Source organism: Dicentrarchus labrax, unplaced genomic scaffold, assembly GCF_905237075.1.
Source record: "Dicentrarchus labrax unplaced genomic scaffold, dlabrax2021, whole genome shotgun sequence".
Taxonomy (NCBI): Eukaryota; Metazoa; Chordata; class Actinopteri; family Moronidae; genus Dicentrarchus; species Dicentrarchus labrax.
Genome location: NW_026136715.1, coordinates 28,091,567 through 28,111,665, shown reverse-complemented (window position 1 = coordinate 28,111,665; position 20,099 = coordinate 28,091,567). Strand labels below are relative to the sequence as shown.

The following is a 20,099-nucleotide window of genomic DNA, read 5'->3' as shown; positions in this document are numbered from 1 at the left end:
ACCCAAAGTGAGCACAGGCCAAAATGTCCTCATTTTGCAAACATGTCCTCACTTCCAAGGTAAAACTCAAATTGGTCCTAACAAAGATAGACATACAACAGCACAGATTCACACACAGTGAGTCAAACAGAGGCACACAGTGAGTCAACAGAGGCATACTTGTCTATGATTCTTTATTTGTGTTTTTCATAGAGAACATTTAAAATGGTTCATACCCCCACAATAACTGACATCACTTCTCTGGGTTATAACACTGACACAGGAACAGGGGAACATGTACACAAGTACACAAACACACAGTCACAAATTCAGCCCATCTACAGTGTTTTACTTCCTGAACAAAAGAAATAAAATAAAGTAACAAAAAACATGAGACCCCGAGGACACACAGCCAAGGCCTGTCCCACTTTACAAAACGGTGCAGTAGCAAAGGAACGACCACATCTACAAAAGTAACAAAAATTACCATACAATCTATCGTTGTGGAAGTGCTTGTAATTTTGGAAGTTTTGTACTTTTTTAAAAGGATATCAATATCAATGCCTAGAAAATCACCAGTAAAAATAGCTCTTCTCTGTAAAAATGTGCTAGCAGGACAACCCTTGGCTGTGGATTTTTTTTTTCTTTGTCACAAATTTTTTTTTAAACCATTTTCAACTTGTCTTCAATACAACAACAATAATACTGTTTCTTCTTAATACAAATATGTACAGAGACTTCCACGTGTTTCAAAATAATGCCCTGCACACTGACGCATTATCTAGGGATGGTGATGATGATGATGATGATGATGATGATGATGATGAGGACAATGATGATGTTCTCCAGATTCCTTCACAGAAACTGTCCATGCAGTTTGGTACCTGAATTGACAGAATGAGATCACAGTTTCTTTAGCCTAACAAAAGCTTGTCGTTTCGTATCCCTGTCACAGAATGGCCTCTACCTGCATGTAAAAGACACATTTATTTTATTTCCATACACAAAGTGACTCTCCTCCCCAGACCCCCCGCCCCCTTAAGTATTGGTTAAGAGATCTAGAACCAGACCATATGTTTTCAACAGTATTGGAACCAGCTTTGCCAAGTGTAAACATACCGTATCTTGAAATGAGCAGAGTGAAAAAGGCACACATGATAAGACCACACAGTTTGTAACTACGGCAGGGAGTAAGGGGAGGAGGGTGGGGACTGGGGAGGTGGGGAGGTGGGGAGGGGGCTTTTGGTTTTGCTCAGCTTGATGAAAAGTGCCACTCAACTACACATTCTCTTTCTCATGAGTCCATTTTGTATACGCCGTACGCGTCAAAGTGTGACTGTTCAAGCACAGCTTCTGTGGCTAACATGGAACCAAGATGCAAAAATGTGCTCCCCTCCCCTCGCCTCCCCTCCCTACATCTCAAACACATAGCTGGCTTTTGGTCTGGGCTGGTTTTTTCCTGAAAGTGTCATACTGTTCAATTTTTCATTTTCATTCCAGGTGCTTTAGGGAAGATGGGCCTTGACCAGTTCGTTTTTTTAATTTCCTTTGCTATTTTGAATAATAAAACTCACTCCATCACTCAATACTTCTATGTAAATAAGAAAACATACAGTGCGTGGGCGCAGAACCAACCGTGGGTTGCGTTCGCTTTCTCAGCTGACATTTTTTTTAAATGCTACGCTTTCATGGCCTCAGTGTTATTCATTTACATACTTTAGTAGACAATTTCATCAAGCAGTTTAAAAGGGGTCATGCCATATCAAATAAGTTAGGAGAATATTTGCAGTCTTAACACTCTTGGGTAGTATTCTCGTGCATTTTCAAGAGAGGAAGGATATGCTACTTTGTTAACCAAATGCATCAAAACTATCTTTCCTGAGGAAAGGTTACACAAGACATGAAGAAGGGGGTTGTTGGGGTAGGGGGCTGGGGTTTAAAAGTCATAAAACACTTTGACATTCTTTTGAGTGATGGACACATATTTATGCAACAAACGCCTCCTCCTAAAACAAGGGGGAGATTGTGTAGCCTAACAAATCAATTTCCCACTCCCACACACTCATCTCATTTCACACGAGGCCTTGATCCAGCCGCTGCTATCGCCTCTAGCCTCAGCTGACTGGCTGACCTATGGCATTGCTCTGTTCTGCTTTTAGCAGCTCTCCCCAGTCACCTGAGAACCAAATTCGGCTTCCTGTCAATCTCTTTTGGTTTTTTTTGTTTGGAAAAGAAAGTACAGCTTCCTTTCCATTTGACAGCACGGGCTAAACCCCCTGAATCCAAGAGATGTCTCTATCTGACATAACGATACTTGTTTTCTACAGCAACAAACAGGTTTGACGATGCTTTGTACTGTAATGCTCCCTCCAGCGTGGGGGGGGGGGAATACTTGCTATTGCTTGTGATCTATTGGGGTCCTCACAAGTCGAGACTCAATGCTGGCATTTTCGACGATTATTCAGAAAGTGCACAAAGGAGTTTCATTCTACGTTGGCTAAAAGCACATTTACAACATGCCTTTGACATCAGAGTTACACAAGGGTATCATATTGTACACCACAGTAGCTGCAACAGATCAACAGGTCACTCAAAGGCAGGTTACACTAACTTGGGGCTCATGGCGAGCAGGCCTTACCAGCAACAATACAATAACTGCACAAAGTTGCCAAACACTATGTGCAGAACATTATTCAGAGGCATCAACTTTTTTTTTTTTAACTATACATGAACTCACATGACACTTAGGAACAAAGAGCCAACCACCTAGTTTCAAATTGACAGTCATTTCTCAGATTCAGTTGTACAACATACAGTAGATGTTTTTGACATTTCTGGATCAAGGACAGACGAATAAAGAAAAGAAAAAAAAACTATGAAAACACTTCCAAAATATTGTACTGTATCATCAATGCCTACTTTGCCTTCAGCTTGACTGAATGGTATGTTTAAAGCCACAGTTCAGCAGGTCTTAGTGATATTAAATAAGGTGTAACTGCCTCCTATTGATAACACCCCTCACATCTCTTCCAGACAGCGAGTCGTCCTTTGATAAGGTAATACAAGAGAAGAAGAGCAAGTCAACAATTACACTGGAAAAATATATGTATGTTTATATTCATATATATAGCATCTTTAAAATCTATTTATACAGAATGTATATAGTGTACTAATGGCCATCTTGGCAGAGAAATAAAGGCATCTGAAACAATCACCACTCTCTTGATGGTCTTCCCGGGACCAGACATTGTTACATTGCAGAAATGCGAAGAATCAGGAAAGAAAGTTTTTTTTTTTTTTTTTGTGGCACTTTGTGCATCAAAAAATTAAAATCTAGAGTAAGGCTACAAGGGTGTGTATGTTTATCTGATAGACGTTTGTCAAAAGGAGGCCAACCTACAGTATCCTCAAGGTTTGGATATGTCACTCTGTGTGTGTGTGTGTGTGTGTGTGTGTGTGTGTGTGTGTGTGTGTGTGTGTTTGTTTGTTTTTGACCCATACATCCAGCCTAAACCACAGCTGGAATAGAGCTCTATATATGTACCATTGTACTGATGAAAGTAATAAATAAGACAAAAAATAAAAAGCATCACTTAAGCATCTGTGGTACATTACAGAGGTTTTGGGTGAGCCATTGCTGGCCGCTACAAGACGCTTGGGAGAGGTAACATTTTTCAACTCTATTCTTTTTTTTACCTGACAAAAGCAAACACACAGAGACCAGAAAGAAACAGAAAAGTGATTGCTTTTGTTGGGTTGTTGTTGTTTTTTTACAATCAGCTGCTGGTATGTCTAGGTATAAGCCTAAGTAATCAAACAGTATTTGTATTGGTTTTGTTTCTTTATTTAAATATTAGCAGTGGAGCTTTAAGACTACTCAGACTCACATCACGCACATAAATAACAAAATAAATATACAGCCATATCAGTCAATTTCTTTCATATTAAATAAATAATAAATACATACTTTCTTCTTTTTTCTCAGCAGTGGGTTTCTGAATGTAGCAGTAACAGAAAGAACACAAACAAAAAAGGACAACCCAAAAAAATAACATTTTTTTGTAAAATTATCAAAAACATTTTTTTGTCAGTTATAAAACATCTGCACTTAAAAAGGTTTTTAAAAAGTACTCAAAACAAAATATGCCTTGTCAGTTATCTATATAGATTCTTAAAATATTGACGTAAGACATTGCTTTGACCATGATAATCAGTAAAGATGCATTTTTGTGTGTGTGTTACAAAACAAAGTTAATAAATAGATTGCTTCAAATAAATAAACCTCAATAACATAAATGGCAATAAGTTACAATTTAAAAGTTCACAAGTTTAAATAATTCATATATAACAATAATTATTGTACCACATAACTATTCATAGAAATGAAGTGCAATTCCTATGCTGATAAATACTATTGATATGACTAACTGAATTTGAAATGTGTGCACACTATTATCATTTCAGTTTTCAAAAAAAAAGGAAAAACAAAAACAATTTATCTGCTGCTTTTTAAATCTTGATATCAGCTGTTCCTGGATCTGTTTCATGACCTTGCTTGAAGAAAATATTTCCCCTTTGCTAAAGTCAACATTGCACTGTTGACATCTTCGCTGCAGCAATACCGCAAAGCAAACACAAACTGGGTTTAGTGCATGCTCCATATTGCTGGCGCTTATGTGTATTCATGAATCCAAGAGCTTCCCGAGCTTCCGTGCGCGCTCGCCAGTGTATGCTACAGGACGGCACCAAGAGTCCCTGCGCTCAGCTCCTCGTGAGCAATCCTGCATTCCTCTGCGTTTCAGCTTGTAGTAAGCGTGAAGAACGGATCGACAGTGAAACCCCCCTCTCCAAAAACAGTTAAGGACACAAAAGAGACAACAGGTAAACACACAACATGTTAAAACCCCCAGACACAGTTTCTTTTAACATTATTCTTCTTTTCCATCCGTTCTGGCTGAAGGATCCGTTTCCTCCTCCTAATCCCAGCAGCAGCATGGTCTGGATTTTGGTCCGCGTCACTTTTCTTCAAACAGAGTGCTCCCTGGGTTGATTTTTTTAAGTTGCCGTTTATTTAAATAACCTGAATTCCCTTTTTGTTTTTGAATCATATTTCAATATATTGTAGAGTATTTCAACATCTCTCCTTCATCTCCACCTCCGTCACGCTCCTGCGTTCTCCCTGTGTGTGTGTGTGTGTGTGTGTGTGTGTGTGTGTGTTAGTGTGTGTGTGGAGCCTCAGACTTTGATGCCTTTCACAGCTTTGTTGATGCTCTCCAGCAGAGCCTTGTTCTCAGGACTCTGGAAGCAGTCCTTGTTGGTGTACATGTCGGTCAGGGTGCTTACGTAGCTGTCGAAGTTCTGCTCGGTTATTGGCTCCTGCTGTGGCACAAACAACAACCAATCTCAACTGAGAAGAGCAGGGAGGCCAACGGCTACACGCTGGCCAACAACACCAGATTCACCTCCAAACAAATGCATGAAATCAATCAAAAAAGGTGTGTGTGTGAGGGGGTCTAGCCCTGTGTGTGTGAATGTGCGGCCGTGGACAAGAACTCACCATGTGTGGCAGGCGTATGTTAGCCAGGCTGCGGATCAGGGCGCGGCTCAGACCAGACAGCTCCATGAACAGAGCCTCATTCTGCTCCTCGATCATCTTGTTCTCATGCTCAATGCTCTTCAGGTTCTTCTCCATGGAGGAGATCTGCAACACAGCAACAAACAAGGTTGTAACTTGTCTTTTATATACAACTAGAAAGTCATATTTGAAGAAATTAGTCTTCTGATATTCTGATATTTTTTGAAATTGTCAACCTTTTCCATTAAAGGACCAAACCATTCGTAAGATTTTAAAGTCCCCCTCCAGTCAGAAATCAGTGTCTCTTCCTGTCTCTACAGTGTGCTGTTTGAATGCTGTCTGTGCAGAGTTTGACTCTAGAAGGATGTTTTCACATTCATCTGCTGAAAGAGGAAAGTTTCTCTGTGCTCATTGAACATCTTATTTTAAGGGGCGGGGCCTACCAGCAGGATTTGTGACATCACAAATAGTCTGGAAGTCATCCTGGTCCAGTATGTAACTTGTACAGTGTGATGTAGAAACTTGAAGCCACTAGTGCACATCCACTGAGAATGGATTTACAGTGAAGTAGGAGACATCTTGTGTCCAGCAGGAAAACTTTTGTACATTTGTATATTCTGAGATTCTGGAGGTTTTAATGAGGTGGAAGGAGGAGATGATTTTAAATGTTTTGGTTTTTTTGTGGAAGCAGACAGCTCAGACACACATTACTGTTCCAAGAAGATTGTTTGTATATATGTTGTAACACTGCTGCACTGGGGGACATTGTGTTAAACACCAAATGTGGATTAATCTGCAGCTAAAAATAGCCACCGACAAATGATTTCCTGCTGTTTGATTCAAAATTTCTAACAAATTACAGCAGACAGCTGTTTTAGGAAATATTTTTTATGTTTTAATGAAACAAATATTTGTGAGCTATTTTTAAGGCAGACATCTTCAGGGATTGGGGACAAGAGCCACAGACAGGGAGGTGTATGAATGTATTGATGTTGTTGAACTGTTGGTTCTGCTCTTTTCATGAGATTTATTGACAATAAAACATAAAGAATATCACTTGTTATTTAAAGCCAGTTTATGTAACCCATGTTGAATGGTGGCCACTTAGGCCACAAGTGATAATTATAGATTACAGATAATGGTAAATGTTAAACTGTAGTACAAAAGCAGCAAACTGACTGAATAATGTCAGTTACCAACATGTTGAACTATATCATGGCTTTCAGGTAAGCTCACGTTTTTACTGTTTGTGACTTACAGTATGACAACAAAACATAGAAATGAATAATGGTGATGGTAAGAAAAGCCTGCATGTATGTAAGCCAGTATGTTTATTAAAGTGAATTGGGGATGAATCACTTGTGCATCAATTATAAATCAATAATAGCCTGATTTAATGTATGATACATGATAATGAAGATGCAGAAATATAGAAATGCATGGCAAAAATGGCATAAGTCAATATTTTGGAGAGCCAAAATTTCACAACTCATGTTTTCAGTCTTATTAAGAGGAGCCATGCTGCCCCTGGCTCCCCTGTAGTTTGCACCCTGCATACAAAGCAATATTTACCTTCAGTTTGCGGACATTAGCCACCAAAAACTAGATTAAAAGGTTTTAGCAGCAAAACCCGTACGTTTATGAAATTGAGCCAAGCTGTGTTCTATTGCTTATGAAGTCAACTGTTCATTAGTAAGAAAAGAGTAAGAGAAAGGCTGATACTTTCAAAGGAATAACTTTTCCATCTGTGATTCTGAAGGTTTTACAGCTTTGTTATACATCAACACTATACTGTACCTAATATTCCTTAACAGGCTCAAGTGACTCAACTGAGTACTTCATATAACTCTAAATATAATACAATATTATAACACACATCAGCCCCTGTCCCGTAAGAACAGGTTCAGTGATTTAGAGGTTAAAAATAAAACAAAAATAGAGACACACACCTGAGTCTGCAGGTTGACCATGTCAGCTTCCATTTCATTGTTGGATTCGTTGAGGTCGTTAATCTCTCTGTTGAGCTGCTTGATGTCCTCGTCGTTGTCCAAAACTAAAGGAGGAGCCAGATACATTAAAACTGAAAAGAATAGTGTCTGCTCTGTAAATGCATTTTATATCTATATTTGCTATTTTTCTTAAAATGATGTACTGAGCTGTAGAAGTATTCTGAATCCTAACCCTCTATGTACCTGGACTTGGCTCCATACCTGACCCAACATTCTTTGCTATAACAAAAGGATTTGTTCCTGTTTTTTTGATATAATTAAATTTTTTTTGTCCAAACTCTTTAAAACACACACACTGTTAGTTAAGTGCTCTAGAGAACAACACCTATGATTTATGCACACACATGCTCTTACCATCACTGGCTCTGAACTTGGTGCTCAGGTAGTCCTCTGTGGGGAACTTGGCCTTCTTCTTGGCGTACAAGGCTCTGGGGCATCCTGAGAGGCTGCAGACACAAGAGTAGGATTTAGTGACTACGAAACTCATGAAAAATGCTCCTATCTAGAGCCAGTGTTTGGTTCTTTCTGGACTACTGTAGAAAGATGGTGGTTCAACATCGCGGACTCCACAGAAGAGGACCCGATCCCTCTGTAGATAAAACAGCTCATTCAAAGACACAAAAACTCGATTCCTATATTCAAGTGATTATACACTAATGAAAACGTACCTATGAATGTTATATTTCATGTCTGACAGTAGATCCTCCTAAATGTTACACACTGGACCTTTTAAATTTTGAATGAAAAACAAAGGAAAGTTTTTAATGAGCACAGAGAAACTTTCCACTGTTTGTGGACCTTTAATACAGCCAACTGGTAATGCAGACAGTTAGCTTAGCCTAGCATAATGAGCCTGGGTCCCCCAAAAACTCTGGCCCGACCCAACCCCCAAAACAATTCTGTAAAATAAATATAAGTAATAAAAAATAAATAAATAAATAATAATTTAAAGGGACATTGTGTAGTGTTTTGTAAGTATTTTATTAGCTAAAATCAATGTCTTCATTCATAAATGTGTGCTCATTGGTGTAAAATTACCTCTGCCAATGATCTGACTTATCCTCGTAAGCGAAGAATTTCTTATCTGTATATACATTGGACGGGCAAGTCCATGGAGGCTTCCATGTCGTTCCGCCATTTTGAAAAACTACAATCGCCGAGAGGGACATAAAGCACTAGCCTACCTGTCGAGCTAATCCACAACGCGTTTTTGTTCAGAGGAATCCTCGTCGCCAAAAACGCGAAAAAGGGAATTAAAAAGGCCACGTGACCAGCGAATTCAAAAAACGAGGGTCAACATCGGGGTAGCTTTCCCCAGGTGGAAAGAGCTAATGAAGGAGAAAGACTTGCCTGCTTTCTCCTCGACAGGTAGGCTTCTTGGTACATAATGGCTACCGTAGTTGCAATACGCATTTGAAAACGCGAGGCACTAGAGAGCACTATTCGTTTGAATGCAAAATACTATTTCACCGCTATATGGGAGAAATTCCTACACAATGTCCCTTTAAAGTAATAGTATTAATAAAATATTTCATACAAAAAAAAAAAAGCCTGACCTACAGCAGCAGTTTTAGGCCATGTCAGGTCAGGTCCAATCGAGTTTGGGCAGAGAATTCGAGTTCTAATCTGGTTTGGTTTTTAGGTACACAAACATTTACATTTCTGTTTTACATTCCACGGATATGGTGCATAAATATGCATGAAAACTACCTGTATAATACATTACATTATTAGGAGTGTCTTGCACTTTGTTTTAATTGCAATTTGAAGATGCTTCCTTAAAACCTTCATAAAAAAACTGAAATAATAAGATCGAAATCTTCCTTCCTAAATAAAATGGCCTGAGATTGACAGTTACACATATTGAATAGATGTATATGTTATTAGATACAGTGCTGAAAAAAGAGAAAGAATGAAGTTCAATTTTGACAAATTACAACATGGAAATGCACCGATTGGGCAAAATGGCCCTTCTCTCAAATTAAAAACTATACTTTTCAGCTTTGGACAGAGGCTGTTTTCTGTGTCTCAACTGTTGAAGCTATACCAGACGTGACAATGCTAACGATATTCTCATTTAACTGAGCTTAGGTAGAAAGCGAATACAACCTCCCAAGATGTTGAATGATTTCTTTAAATGAACTGCAAATAGCCACCAGCTCTTATAGTTAAAAGCCTGTGTGCATGGCGGCGTACCTGCGGTGTGTGAGGAAGCTTCCGTTAGCGTGTCCGGAGCCATCACAACCTGGGGTGGGACAAGTAGGCCCCTCTGTCTTGAAGGCCTTCCAGTTGAAGGGTGTGCCATTCAGGAGACCCTCCTTCTGTCTGCGGGCTGCTAGTGGACACCCGTAGGCACTACGGTGTGTGGCGTACTTCCCACTGATGTGACCGAGGCTGTCGCAGCCTGGCACCGGGCATCTGCAGGAAGAGGAGGAAAGGAGGGAAATGAGAAAAAGACAGGGGAAGAAATAAAGAGAGGGAGAAGGGTTAGATAAGGAGAATGCAAAAATATAAACTGTAGAGAAATTCAGTTCAGAATATTAGAATAAAGATTTAAGATATATACTGGGCCAAATTCATTGTCTTACATCTGTGTTTGACATATTATTAATGCAAAGAATTATATTACTGATGCAAGAACTATTAAGGTTTAGCACATGCAGTAATCAACATGTTAAATTAACTGTTTTGTGTGCAAATGCAATATGAAGCCCATGTATTTCTTATGTATTGACAATCTACTCTAGGATACTCTACCATGAACTACATTCAGAATCAGTATCTGCAGTAAGTGTATTTTCCCATCAGTAAGGGCCTGATTGTTTGATTCAATTACGGGGGCAGGTCACTACCTCTGCATATGATTCACAGTGACTTCTCTCTCTCTCTCTCTCTCTCTCTCTCTCTCTCTCTCTCTCTGTTTCTCTTTTTATTGCATTTTACTTTTACCGTCAGTCTCGCTAAAAGCAGACATTATGGCTTTCTGAGCGGTACGAACTTTAAAAGCTCGGAGTCCTCCTGGTTGTCCTTGGTAGGAGTTTTAATTCCACTTTTCTTGGCACGCGGGCACCCAGAGAGACTGAAAACAGAAAGTATGGAGTTGATAACATAGGGTTGAAAAAAGGTCTGGTGAAGTGATTGCTTAATAAAGGGAGAACAATATAAGGAAGAATATTTTTACAGAGGTTGTTCAACCAAATTACAAACCAAATCAACTTAAAAACGCCTAATATGGCCAAAAATAGGATCATGGAAAGGTGTGGAAATGTGTGAGTATATGATCCCTGTCTAATTCTACCATGAACTGTCACTAGGCCTCTCTGACTGACTGTATGTGTGTGTGTGTGTGTGTGTGTGTGTGTGTGTGTGTGTGTGTGTGTGTGTGTGTGTGTGTGTGTGTGTGTGTGTGTGTGTGTGTGTGTGTGTGTGTGTGTTTGTGTGCGGTTTTTTGTGCATTTTGAGCATTTGTGTTTTTTGTTTGTTACCTTCTGTGGGAGGCGTAGTTTCCTGTGATGTGACCTGAGCCATCACATCCTGGAGTGGGGCATCTGGGAAAGGCAGAGCAGCGTTTAACATTTAATACAAGGTTAGTAGAAAAAATAACATTACAGATGTCTCACAGTGGAATGTCTTCAAGAATATGGGATTATGCAGATGAGAGCTTAATAACATTGCTAATTTTCCTATTCATTTTTTAAGGTTAGGTTATATATGAGATTTAAAACGTGAATATATCAGCAACTATTCTCTATGTAAAGATGTAGTGGAGTCATGGTGTCTCACTCCCTCTGCCTGTGTTGCTATCGCAGCCTCTCTGTGGTTTGTTTCCATGCAGGTCTGCGCCGTGTAATTTTATCATCTACATTGGTGAATTAAGGATTTATTTCAACCAAACCAGAGCTGGTGATTGTTGGAACACTGGAAAGACTAACAATTCTGTTACTGTCCACTTTGAATAAAGTTATGATGTTATGCAAGGTAAAATTAGTATTTTTGTCTATGGAGGCTCAGTGTTCCTACGGCTGAATCTGGTTACAGAAAAGCTCTATCTCTGTAGGGACCCTTTCCATAATGTTGTCAGACACTTAGAATAACAATCGGAGCCTGTCAGTGGCAAAACCAACAACTTTTAGTGGATGTACTTTGACAGGCATAGTTAGCTTATGTTTAGGCCATTTTCATGAATATTTTCACATCTCAACCAAGCTAGCATGGAAGATTGTTAAAAAGACTTTGTAAAGACTAAAAAAGAGTTGTTATTTCTGTCCCATTGTTTTGGTCTTAGATTCTGGTACTCTAGTGCCACATCCAGTGGCAAGTACATGTTGTATATATAAGCTTTACATTCATTCAGGCTCCTTGCTGTTTAAACGCTTGTTATAACTATCTATAGTGGGCCACAAAAACCCTGTTATCTAGTAAAAAGCTATGCATACTACTTAATATAGAATTGCAGTTTCATTTCACATTTACATGAACTGACTGAAGTGAAAGCAAGCATAGTCCAAGCCAGATGCAGAAAAGACACCATGACAGATGCATCAGCAGCAGCAGAGCCAGCAGCCAACAACAAAAGAGTAGTTAACTTCAGCAAAATAAGGCACTGTGGCGTTGAACAGTGTCAGTAGCAGTACATTGAAGTGACAGTGAAAAGGTGTAGAGCAGACATACTTGAGTTCAGGGGTGTGGGCCGCCATGAGGGACCGAAGGCTCTTATCAGCAAGAGGACACCCAGACAGACTGAGAGAAAGGAGAAAGAGCGAAGGACAGGCAGAAGAAGAGAAGGATGAAAAAGGAGGGGGCGGCGAGGAAAGCCGGTGTGAGGGGATTGAAAGGAGAGAGGAGAAACACGTGAGTGAAGGGAAATCAAGAATGCAAGGCATACCAAGGTCATTTAGGAAGAAGAGGACGGACGGCAAGAGGTAAATTACTGATGCATATCAAAGTCAATGACTGTCTTTGCTTCCCGGGCTCACGCTACATTATTGCCTCTGGCATGTCAGGATCAAATAAAATATTTGAATTAGTTGTAGGGTGTCCGCTTTGGAGTCTCTCAGCCTCAGCAGAGCTAACATTTCATATATATAGAGCACTACTGTGTCACCCAAATAAGTCTGCTGCAATGGTGCCTACCTGCGATGGGACGCATAGTTTCCAGTGATGTGACCACTGCCATCACAGCCAGGTGTAGGGCACCTGGAGAGGGTGAGATACACAGAGGAGAAAAGAGAGACAGAGTTAGACAGAGGACAGGGGGACGGAACATTTTGGACTAAATATGTTAAGTTTCCCATCCCTTCTTTTTTGTTGTTTTTGGATAACAATGTCGGTTAACCGCTTTGGTCCAGAGAGAATAAAGGATTGCCATGAAACTGTGTAAAGACATTCATGATTCAAGAAGTTGATTTTAATGACTTTGGTGATCTACTGACTTTTTATCTAGCACCATCTGCAGGTAAAAGTTTTCACTTATCCTGTAAAATATCTCTACATTATCCTGGATGAACATTTTCTACAGATATTCATGGTCTCCAGAGGATGGACTCTAATGACTGTGGTGATTCTGACTTTTCCATTTGTGGTTTTGAGGGAGATATGTCCACAACTACTGGATGGATTGCCATGAAATTTGAGACACATTCATGTTCCCCTCAGGATCAGCTGTAACAGCATTGCTGTTCCCTTAACTTCTCATCTAGCGCCATCATCAGGTAAGAATTTCAATACCTGTACATGCAGAAGTGGCATTCTCATGAGCTTCAACTCAACATCAACTGTACTTTTGTTTAGTACTAACTAAAAATTCAAATTAGCATGCTAACAAAACTAACAAGGTGAACATAGTCGGAAACAGAGCTGGTTATTTGTCTTGTCACTTACGAGAGCAGCTCCTTCTTGCTGTCCTTGGGCTGGAACTTGACCTTGAAGCTTGGGGTTGTAACCTCTCCTGGGTACTTCCTCTCCTCCAGACAGTCCTGCATCATGTCACAGTCCTCCGGGTCAGACGAGACGAACGACTGTCCTGTGTGCTCCATCTGAAAAATGAATATAAAAAAAAGAAGATGAGCACAAATTCCTCTGAGAATCATTTAAAGACCCTTTCCACTCAAAAATTGTTGCTAAAAAAAAATGTTGTTCCTGAAAGTGGAAAGTTTCTCCCTGCTCACTCAAAATCTGATTTTAAGGGGTGGAGCCAATGAGTATGATGACAGTCCTGGTCCAGTATGCAACTTGTACAGTGTGATGTAGAAACTTGAAGCCACCAGTGCACATCCACTGAGAATGGACTTTACAGTGAAGTAGGAGACATCTTGTGTCCAGCAGACTACTTATTAAGACATATGCGTATATATGTCTTTATACATGTCTGGAGGGTGTCTTTGAATCGCACTAATGTGTTGTTGTTTAGACTGTATTGACAGTATTGATATATTTTTTAGACCATTTTTGATTGATGGCTTTCTCGCAATAGTTTGCATATTTGTATACAAGCAAAAAAACTTTGCAAACCACCATGTGCACACAAGTCTCTATTCTGATCCCTTTCTCATTCTTTTGTAGACAAGTGATGCAGAGTGTCCTCATAAAAAATTTATACTCAAAGCCCTTTATATTTCTTTTGAAAAAGTTCAAAGGAGTAAAAATTAGCATATGCCAAAGTCAGGATGGTGCAATGCACCTGACACACCACCTCTGTTATACAGTGCAATGTTTTAACTGTACAGTAACTCTCGCATTTCAGTGAAATAAATGAATAATACAAGGAGGACAAGGGGACAGGAAATAAGGCGAGGGGATTAGAGAAAGACATAGTGATGTAAACAAGTAGCTTCTTATTCAAAAAGCTTAGGGGGAATTTTGTCTGTTGTTATTTATGTTGCAATACTTCCTCTGTGACTAATATCACAGGAAATACTGCGCATTCCAGACTTGTACTTTGGCTCGTCTAATTGTACTGACCTCGTCCATTTCCTCCTCCCTTTGGCGGTTGGGTTTGGTGTAATCCAGAGGTCCCTCCCACTCCTCCTGTTTGTAGGTGTGTAGGTTTGGTGACGTCATCCCGCTGCTTCCACCATGATGGAGCGAGGAAGAGGAGGAGGAAGAAGGGTCTGGGGAACGAACCCCTGGGCTGGTGCCGGACATACTGCCCTCCCGTTTAATGGGCTTCTTCATACTCAGGTCCAGGGTGCCGTTCTCATCCACCTCAATGTCTATTTCCTGGATAGAACACATAAGATAGTCAGGACTGAGGCCATATCACATCATCATCAACTGTTGGAGGATCTCCAACAACAAAAAAACCTTTTTGAACTCTACAGTTATGGAGTCCAAAAGTGTTCAATATTAAATAAAATAAAAAATCCCATGAATACATAAATGGAAATATATATATAATTATTTTTTTGTTTTGTTATTTCTTTGGCCTTTTCATGCCTTTATTTGACAGCTGAAGATTGACAGGAGGGGGCAGAGAGAGAGGGGATGACACGCAGCAAAGGGCCACAAGTCAGATTTGTACCTGGGCCGCTGCAGCGACTCCGTATATGGGTCGCCAGCTCTACCGACTGAGCTAACCGGGCGCCTGACCCTTTTCGTTTGTTTGTTTTTAAATGTTGGTAGGACCTCCTGACTAATTTGGTCCCCCAATGTTGACTCCATTGCTATGGCCTTACATCTAATTGAGTATTCCCAAATATAAATGGCTAATGCAGTCTCCCTGCACCTTAGTGTAGGAGAGGCAGTCCTGTATGATGATAATGATGTTTGTGATTAATTTAATTAACCTCTTGAGCAGATTCATACATTAACATACCTACATTTTCCTCAGACATAACTTCAACCCAGTGTCACATACAGGGAGGAATTTAGATTCAGATTAAACTAAACTTTCATGTGGTAAAATAATAGATTTTTTTCCTGTTTCTGTCCATCCACCTTTACTTGACCTCAAGCTTGTACCAGACAAATATTTATACAGTCATACAGCAGTGTGATGCACTTTTTTACAGTGCTTTTCATGTACCACCTTCATCGCTTAAGCATGCTAGTAATGACATCTAATGTACTCTGCAAATACTTTGCCAACAGCACAAGGGTTCATCTCTCCTGCTCTATTATGGTGCTGGCAGGTGAACAGAAGCAGAGAGGGGAGATGAGCCATGTTTTCAACATTCATCTAAAATGGCGCTCATGGGCTGGTCAGGGGCCAGAAAAATCAAAGGGTTAGGAGAAGAGGAGAAAAAAACGGGAACAGTTCCCAGAACTGTCCCTGGTTGATGAGCTCAGTGTTCCAATGTTTCAATATTGGATTTCAACTGGCTCCAACTCTGATTCCAGATCAGTCTCCGGTTGATCTGCACTGTCATACTGCGCAGCTAAGGCCTGCTCTTGGATCGGTGCTTTGCCGAACAACACCTTGCTCTGCTGTGCTGCCAGAGACATTAATCTTCACTTTTTATCTTCCTAAAACCATGTCAGGAAATCGAAAAATGATGAAGCAGTCACTTTCTCTCCTCTGTGAGGCAAAAGGGCTTTTAAAAATCACAATATGGGGGAAAGTGGTGCTCCAATTACACCTCCTGTGCACAGAGAGGGGAAGGAGGAAGTGAGTGAGAGCTAGAGAGGTATAGACAGATAGGGAAACAGTGGGACTTGCATGGGGAGGAAGAGAGGGAGATAAAAGAGAGAAAAAAAGAGATGTGAAAAGAAAATGAAAGAAAGAGTAGCGGGGGTGGAGATAGAGAGTGGGAGATCCGTCCAGCAGATAATGAAAAAAGGCTACCTGGTGGAAAAGTAATCCAGGGAACTGGCAGTCAGCCAAATTCAATAACAACATGAAAAGTGTGTGGGATGGAGGGATGGAAGGATGAAAGAGGACGGGAAAGGTGATGCAACTGCATCTCAACACCATCCTGTTGCTGTAAGCCAATGTCTCCTGATGATATATTCATGCAGAGTTGATGAGGAGAGAAAAAAATGAGGAGAGGATAGGAAAGGCACACCCACTGCCATCCCCTCTCATCTCACCAGCTGTGGCCTGCAATGTTTCAATCTGCACTACAATCAGCTAATAATCTCTTTGTCCGAGTGCTCAGGAGAGGACAACAGCACCACACTTTACAATAATGACAAACCCATAAACAACTCACTCATCTCCCAATTGTAATCTATTTTTTGATCACCTTAAAACTAGGTGATTCATTTCCCCTACTGTTAGTCTTTAATTACAATCTTCGTTATGTTCTAATTAACCTGGAAAGAGATGGATAGTGGCGCTCTGTTTACCTTGTTTTGGGGTTTAGTGCTGAGGTTCTCAGGTTTCTCCCAGCAGCGTGTAGATAGGTTCAAGATTGCAGTGGCAGCCATGTGAGCGGCCTCTGCATCATGGGAGTAGTCGTAGGCCAAGGAGGAGCTCTTCCCGTAACCGTGGAGACTGAGGCTAGGTGACGATGACTTGGGGAATGAGGGCTTAGCTGCAGGAGAACAATCGAGAAAACTCAACGTTAGATCTGGTGACTATTAAAGCAGTGGATAATATAGATATTTCTTAGTAGCTTAAATGCTTAGAGTGGTAAAGTAATTGAAGCTGCAGAAGGTAACATTTAACTCATTCTAGTGCTCCCAATGGCATTTGCAGGAATCCACCGGGCCTGACTGAAAACAACCAATCAGAGCCAAGAAAGATAGAAAGACGTTTGATTATAGTTGATTGTTGACTTCCCAGAGCATCTGTATTTGACGCCCTGGTAATGAGACTCAACAATTAACTATCTTCCTCTGCTCTGATTGGTTGTTTTCGTTCAGGCCCGTTGGATTCTTGTAAATACCATTAGGAGCACCAGGAGGAGCCAGATGAAGCAGATTGTTTCACAGATTATCTGTCTTGTGTACTACTGTCACTGTATAGTGAAAGTTTCAGTAAATATGACACTTTTTTGTAAAAATTACCTACTGCAGCTTTAATACAGTGCCAACAATAAAATATACTGAGATAAAAGTGTAAAAAATTGAAGAAGAAAAAAGCATTATATGAAACTGAATGGCCAGCCAACGCTGGAATATCACACCCCAGCTAGAAACACACAAAAGAAACCAGCGGTCCTCCCTTACTTTTGAAGGCTTTGGGTGAGGTTTCGCTGGTGGGCATCTTTGGAGCAAGCATGCGCTTCCCAAACACTTGAGCGTCAAAGCTTGCATAATCGAAGGACACCTTGGAGTACTTCTCCAGCTCCTTGGCAAGGTTGGCGCGAGGCGTGGCGGGTGCCATGTTGGGCCTGTAGCTGCCATACTGGGGCACCTCCAGCTGCTTCACGAAGCACATGGGCCTGCGAGGAGAGACGAGAGAGAGGACGTCAGGGTGGGGCTGGTTGGGGGGTAAAGAAGAAGGCAGGAGGAGGGATTAAGAAGAAATAAAGTAGAATGGAATAGAATACAATAGAACAGAATAGAATAGGCCAGGAGAGATGGGATATGAAAGAGGATTGGCTCAATAAAGAGTCCCACAATCGACATAAAAAACAAATAAAAAGAAGAGAAAAAAGAGAATAAGAGAATGAGAGAATGAGAGAAGGAGGTAGAGCAACATAGAGAGAGTAAAGATAGGGGCAATGGTGTACTTAGCAGGAGTGCAGCAGGATTAAAAGCTCTCTTATCAGCAGAGGGCACATTTGCATGTTGTACAGCATGGAATTTATGAGCTTTAAGCCCTCTCGTTTTCCTGGAGAGCCTGGGCTTTTGTCAGACCTGTTGGCGTAAATCCACTGATAGACCAGGGAGAGGCAGGAGGGTGGGGGAAGAGAGAAAGAAGCGAGGACGAGGAGGAGAGAGGAATGGGGAAGAAAGAAGGGGGAGTGGTGAAAAGAGGGAGGCACGGTGGGGTCGGGGAATGGGGCGGGGGGAGTGGAGTCACCTTCGTCATCTTTTTCACTGAAGCCCGTATCACAGTCTCTGGTCTCTAAACCATACGCTCATTAATAAGCTACATGACATGACCTGGCCTGTAGGCGTGCTGCTATCGGGGCAGCCTTCACACAGCGACACCCCAAAAACACATGCTCACATCTGGAGGAGGGTTTACATGACAATAAAAAAATAAAACTTTCTACCACTGATCACAGGGGATTCTTCCTCTTTTTATTCATTCAACATGGATTCCATTAGAACATGGATTGCACGAGGAATTCTTCAGTCCCACACATAACAGACAACCAAGCTCATTTTAATAACAATCTGAGAGGGAGAAACAAAGCAAACCTTATTATGTTTTAATCCTCGATGCTTTGTCCGACCACTGATGAGGTTTTCCTCAAGGAAAGCAATTATTTTTCCTATCCTCTTGCAATGCCCCTACAACTTGCATAATTAGCTTATCAGCTGCATTATTAATTAAAATACCAATGAGGAAGAGCGCGGACTGAGCATAATACCAGCGTCTGGTTTGTGTTAATTATCATTCTTCTGGCCATGATCACGGCGCCTGACCAGTTGGGGAGATGAATGGAGATAAAGAGATCTCTGCGTTTGAGGTGACAGTAATGATTGGACCGCCAGACTGAATGCTTCAAGACTTTCTCGTTATATTGAGCCATTCACTGGTCGGCTTTACCTCTCCTGAGGGGCACAATAACCAAGGTCAGGGTTGTCTCTGTGGTTTCTGTGTGGCTCAGTAGTAAACTAGCTAACCTTGAGAGGGATTCAGCTGTATGGGGATTGGATTGTAGGGAGACAGCTTTTATGTAGGCAAAAGGTTCATTATGCCCAGTCTGCCTTGTCATTCACCATCATATTTATGGAGGCCCGAAACCAACAAAAGGTATTAAAGGATTCTCACGAGTCAAAAGTAAAACTGAATATGTGAAGTATTAATGCCAATAGCTAAATAATTAAAATGGAGTGTAAAAAGTAACTTAAAAGTGTAATACTTTTCCTTAAACCTCCAATGCTTTCTTTTAATCATTTATTTATTCACTACTTTCCGTACCAAATATTTCCCTTCTTTCTCACGCTTATAATAAGATGGATGTGTCAATGCGTTATTATGGATCCCTCTGCTTTTCATGGCAAGACACGCCCTGCGTAGCATTCAAGCACCAGCATTGGCCATGCTTGTGCCTGTGGGAGAAGTTTTCTGCCCGAGGCTTTTTAACATGTGGTTAACATTGTTACATCTGTCTATTTTAACCCAAATTATGACAATTTCCTAAACCTTATCAAGATTTTGTTGCCTAAACCTAATCAAACTGCAACTGAAAATTGAATATAAGAATAATAAAAATAAATAATAAGTCAACTAAGTTTAAAAAACTTTCTCACAGGGGACTCAAACCCCAGTTTCCCAGGTATGGGTCCCATTTTAGCTAGTCTTCGACTTTATCTGTATCTGTATACTGCGTGCAGTATAAAGTTTTATTAATACGTTTTCTGTCACCTGACGAGCACGGATGCCTGGCCAATCCTACTGTAGCGCCTGAATACTACGTCTTGTCAAAAAACCTGTCAACATCTGACTATGAGAAGAGCTAGCTAACCAAAATATA

General features: G+C 40.7%; 1 protein-coding gene across 10 annotated transcripts in view; it reads right to left on the bottom strand.

The window, feature by feature from the left end:
* Positions 1 to 156: 156 nt before the first annotated feature.
* The window catches only part of myt1b (myelin transcription factor 1b), a 110,364-nt gene continuing 90,421 nt past the window's right edge, over positions 157 to 20,099 (bottom strand). For 6 of the 10 annotated variants that reach the window (XM_051425991.1, XM_051425987.1, XM_051425985.1 and 3 more), the window contains 13 exons: positions 17,674 to 17,888; positions 16,849 to 17,036; positions 14,524 to 14,781; positions 13,444 to 13,598; positions 12,697 to 12,759; positions 12,235 to 12,303; positions 11,049 to 11,111; positions 10,562 to 10,642; positions 9,760 to 9,981; positions 7,918 to 8,009; positions 7,504 to 7,607; positions 5,537 to 5,680; positions 157 to 5,358 (listed from right to left, as the gene is read on the bottom strand). In XM_051425991.1, coding sequence (XP_051281951.1) covers positions 5,215 to 5,358; positions 5,537 to 5,680; positions 7,504 to 7,607; positions 7,918 to 8,009; positions 9,760 to 9,981; positions 10,562 to 10,642; positions 11,049 to 11,111; positions 12,235 to 12,303; positions 12,697 to 12,759; positions 13,444 to 13,598; positions 14,524 to 14,781; positions 16,849 to 17,036; positions 17,674 to 17,888 — 1,798 coding nt within the window. In that variant the 3' untranslated portion in view covers positions 157 to 5,214. The remainder of the gene's footprint in view (positions 5,359 to 5,536; positions 5,681 to 7,503; positions 7,608 to 7,917; positions 8,010 to 9,759; positions 9,982 to 10,561; positions 10,643 to 11,048; positions 11,112 to 12,234; positions 12,304 to 12,696; positions 12,760 to 13,443; positions 13,599 to 14,523; positions 14,782 to 16,848; positions 17,037 to 17,673; positions 17,889 to 20,099) is intronic. The other 4 variants (XM_051425986.1, XM_051425988.1, XM_051425989.1 and 1 more) reach the window with 4 other exon arrangements.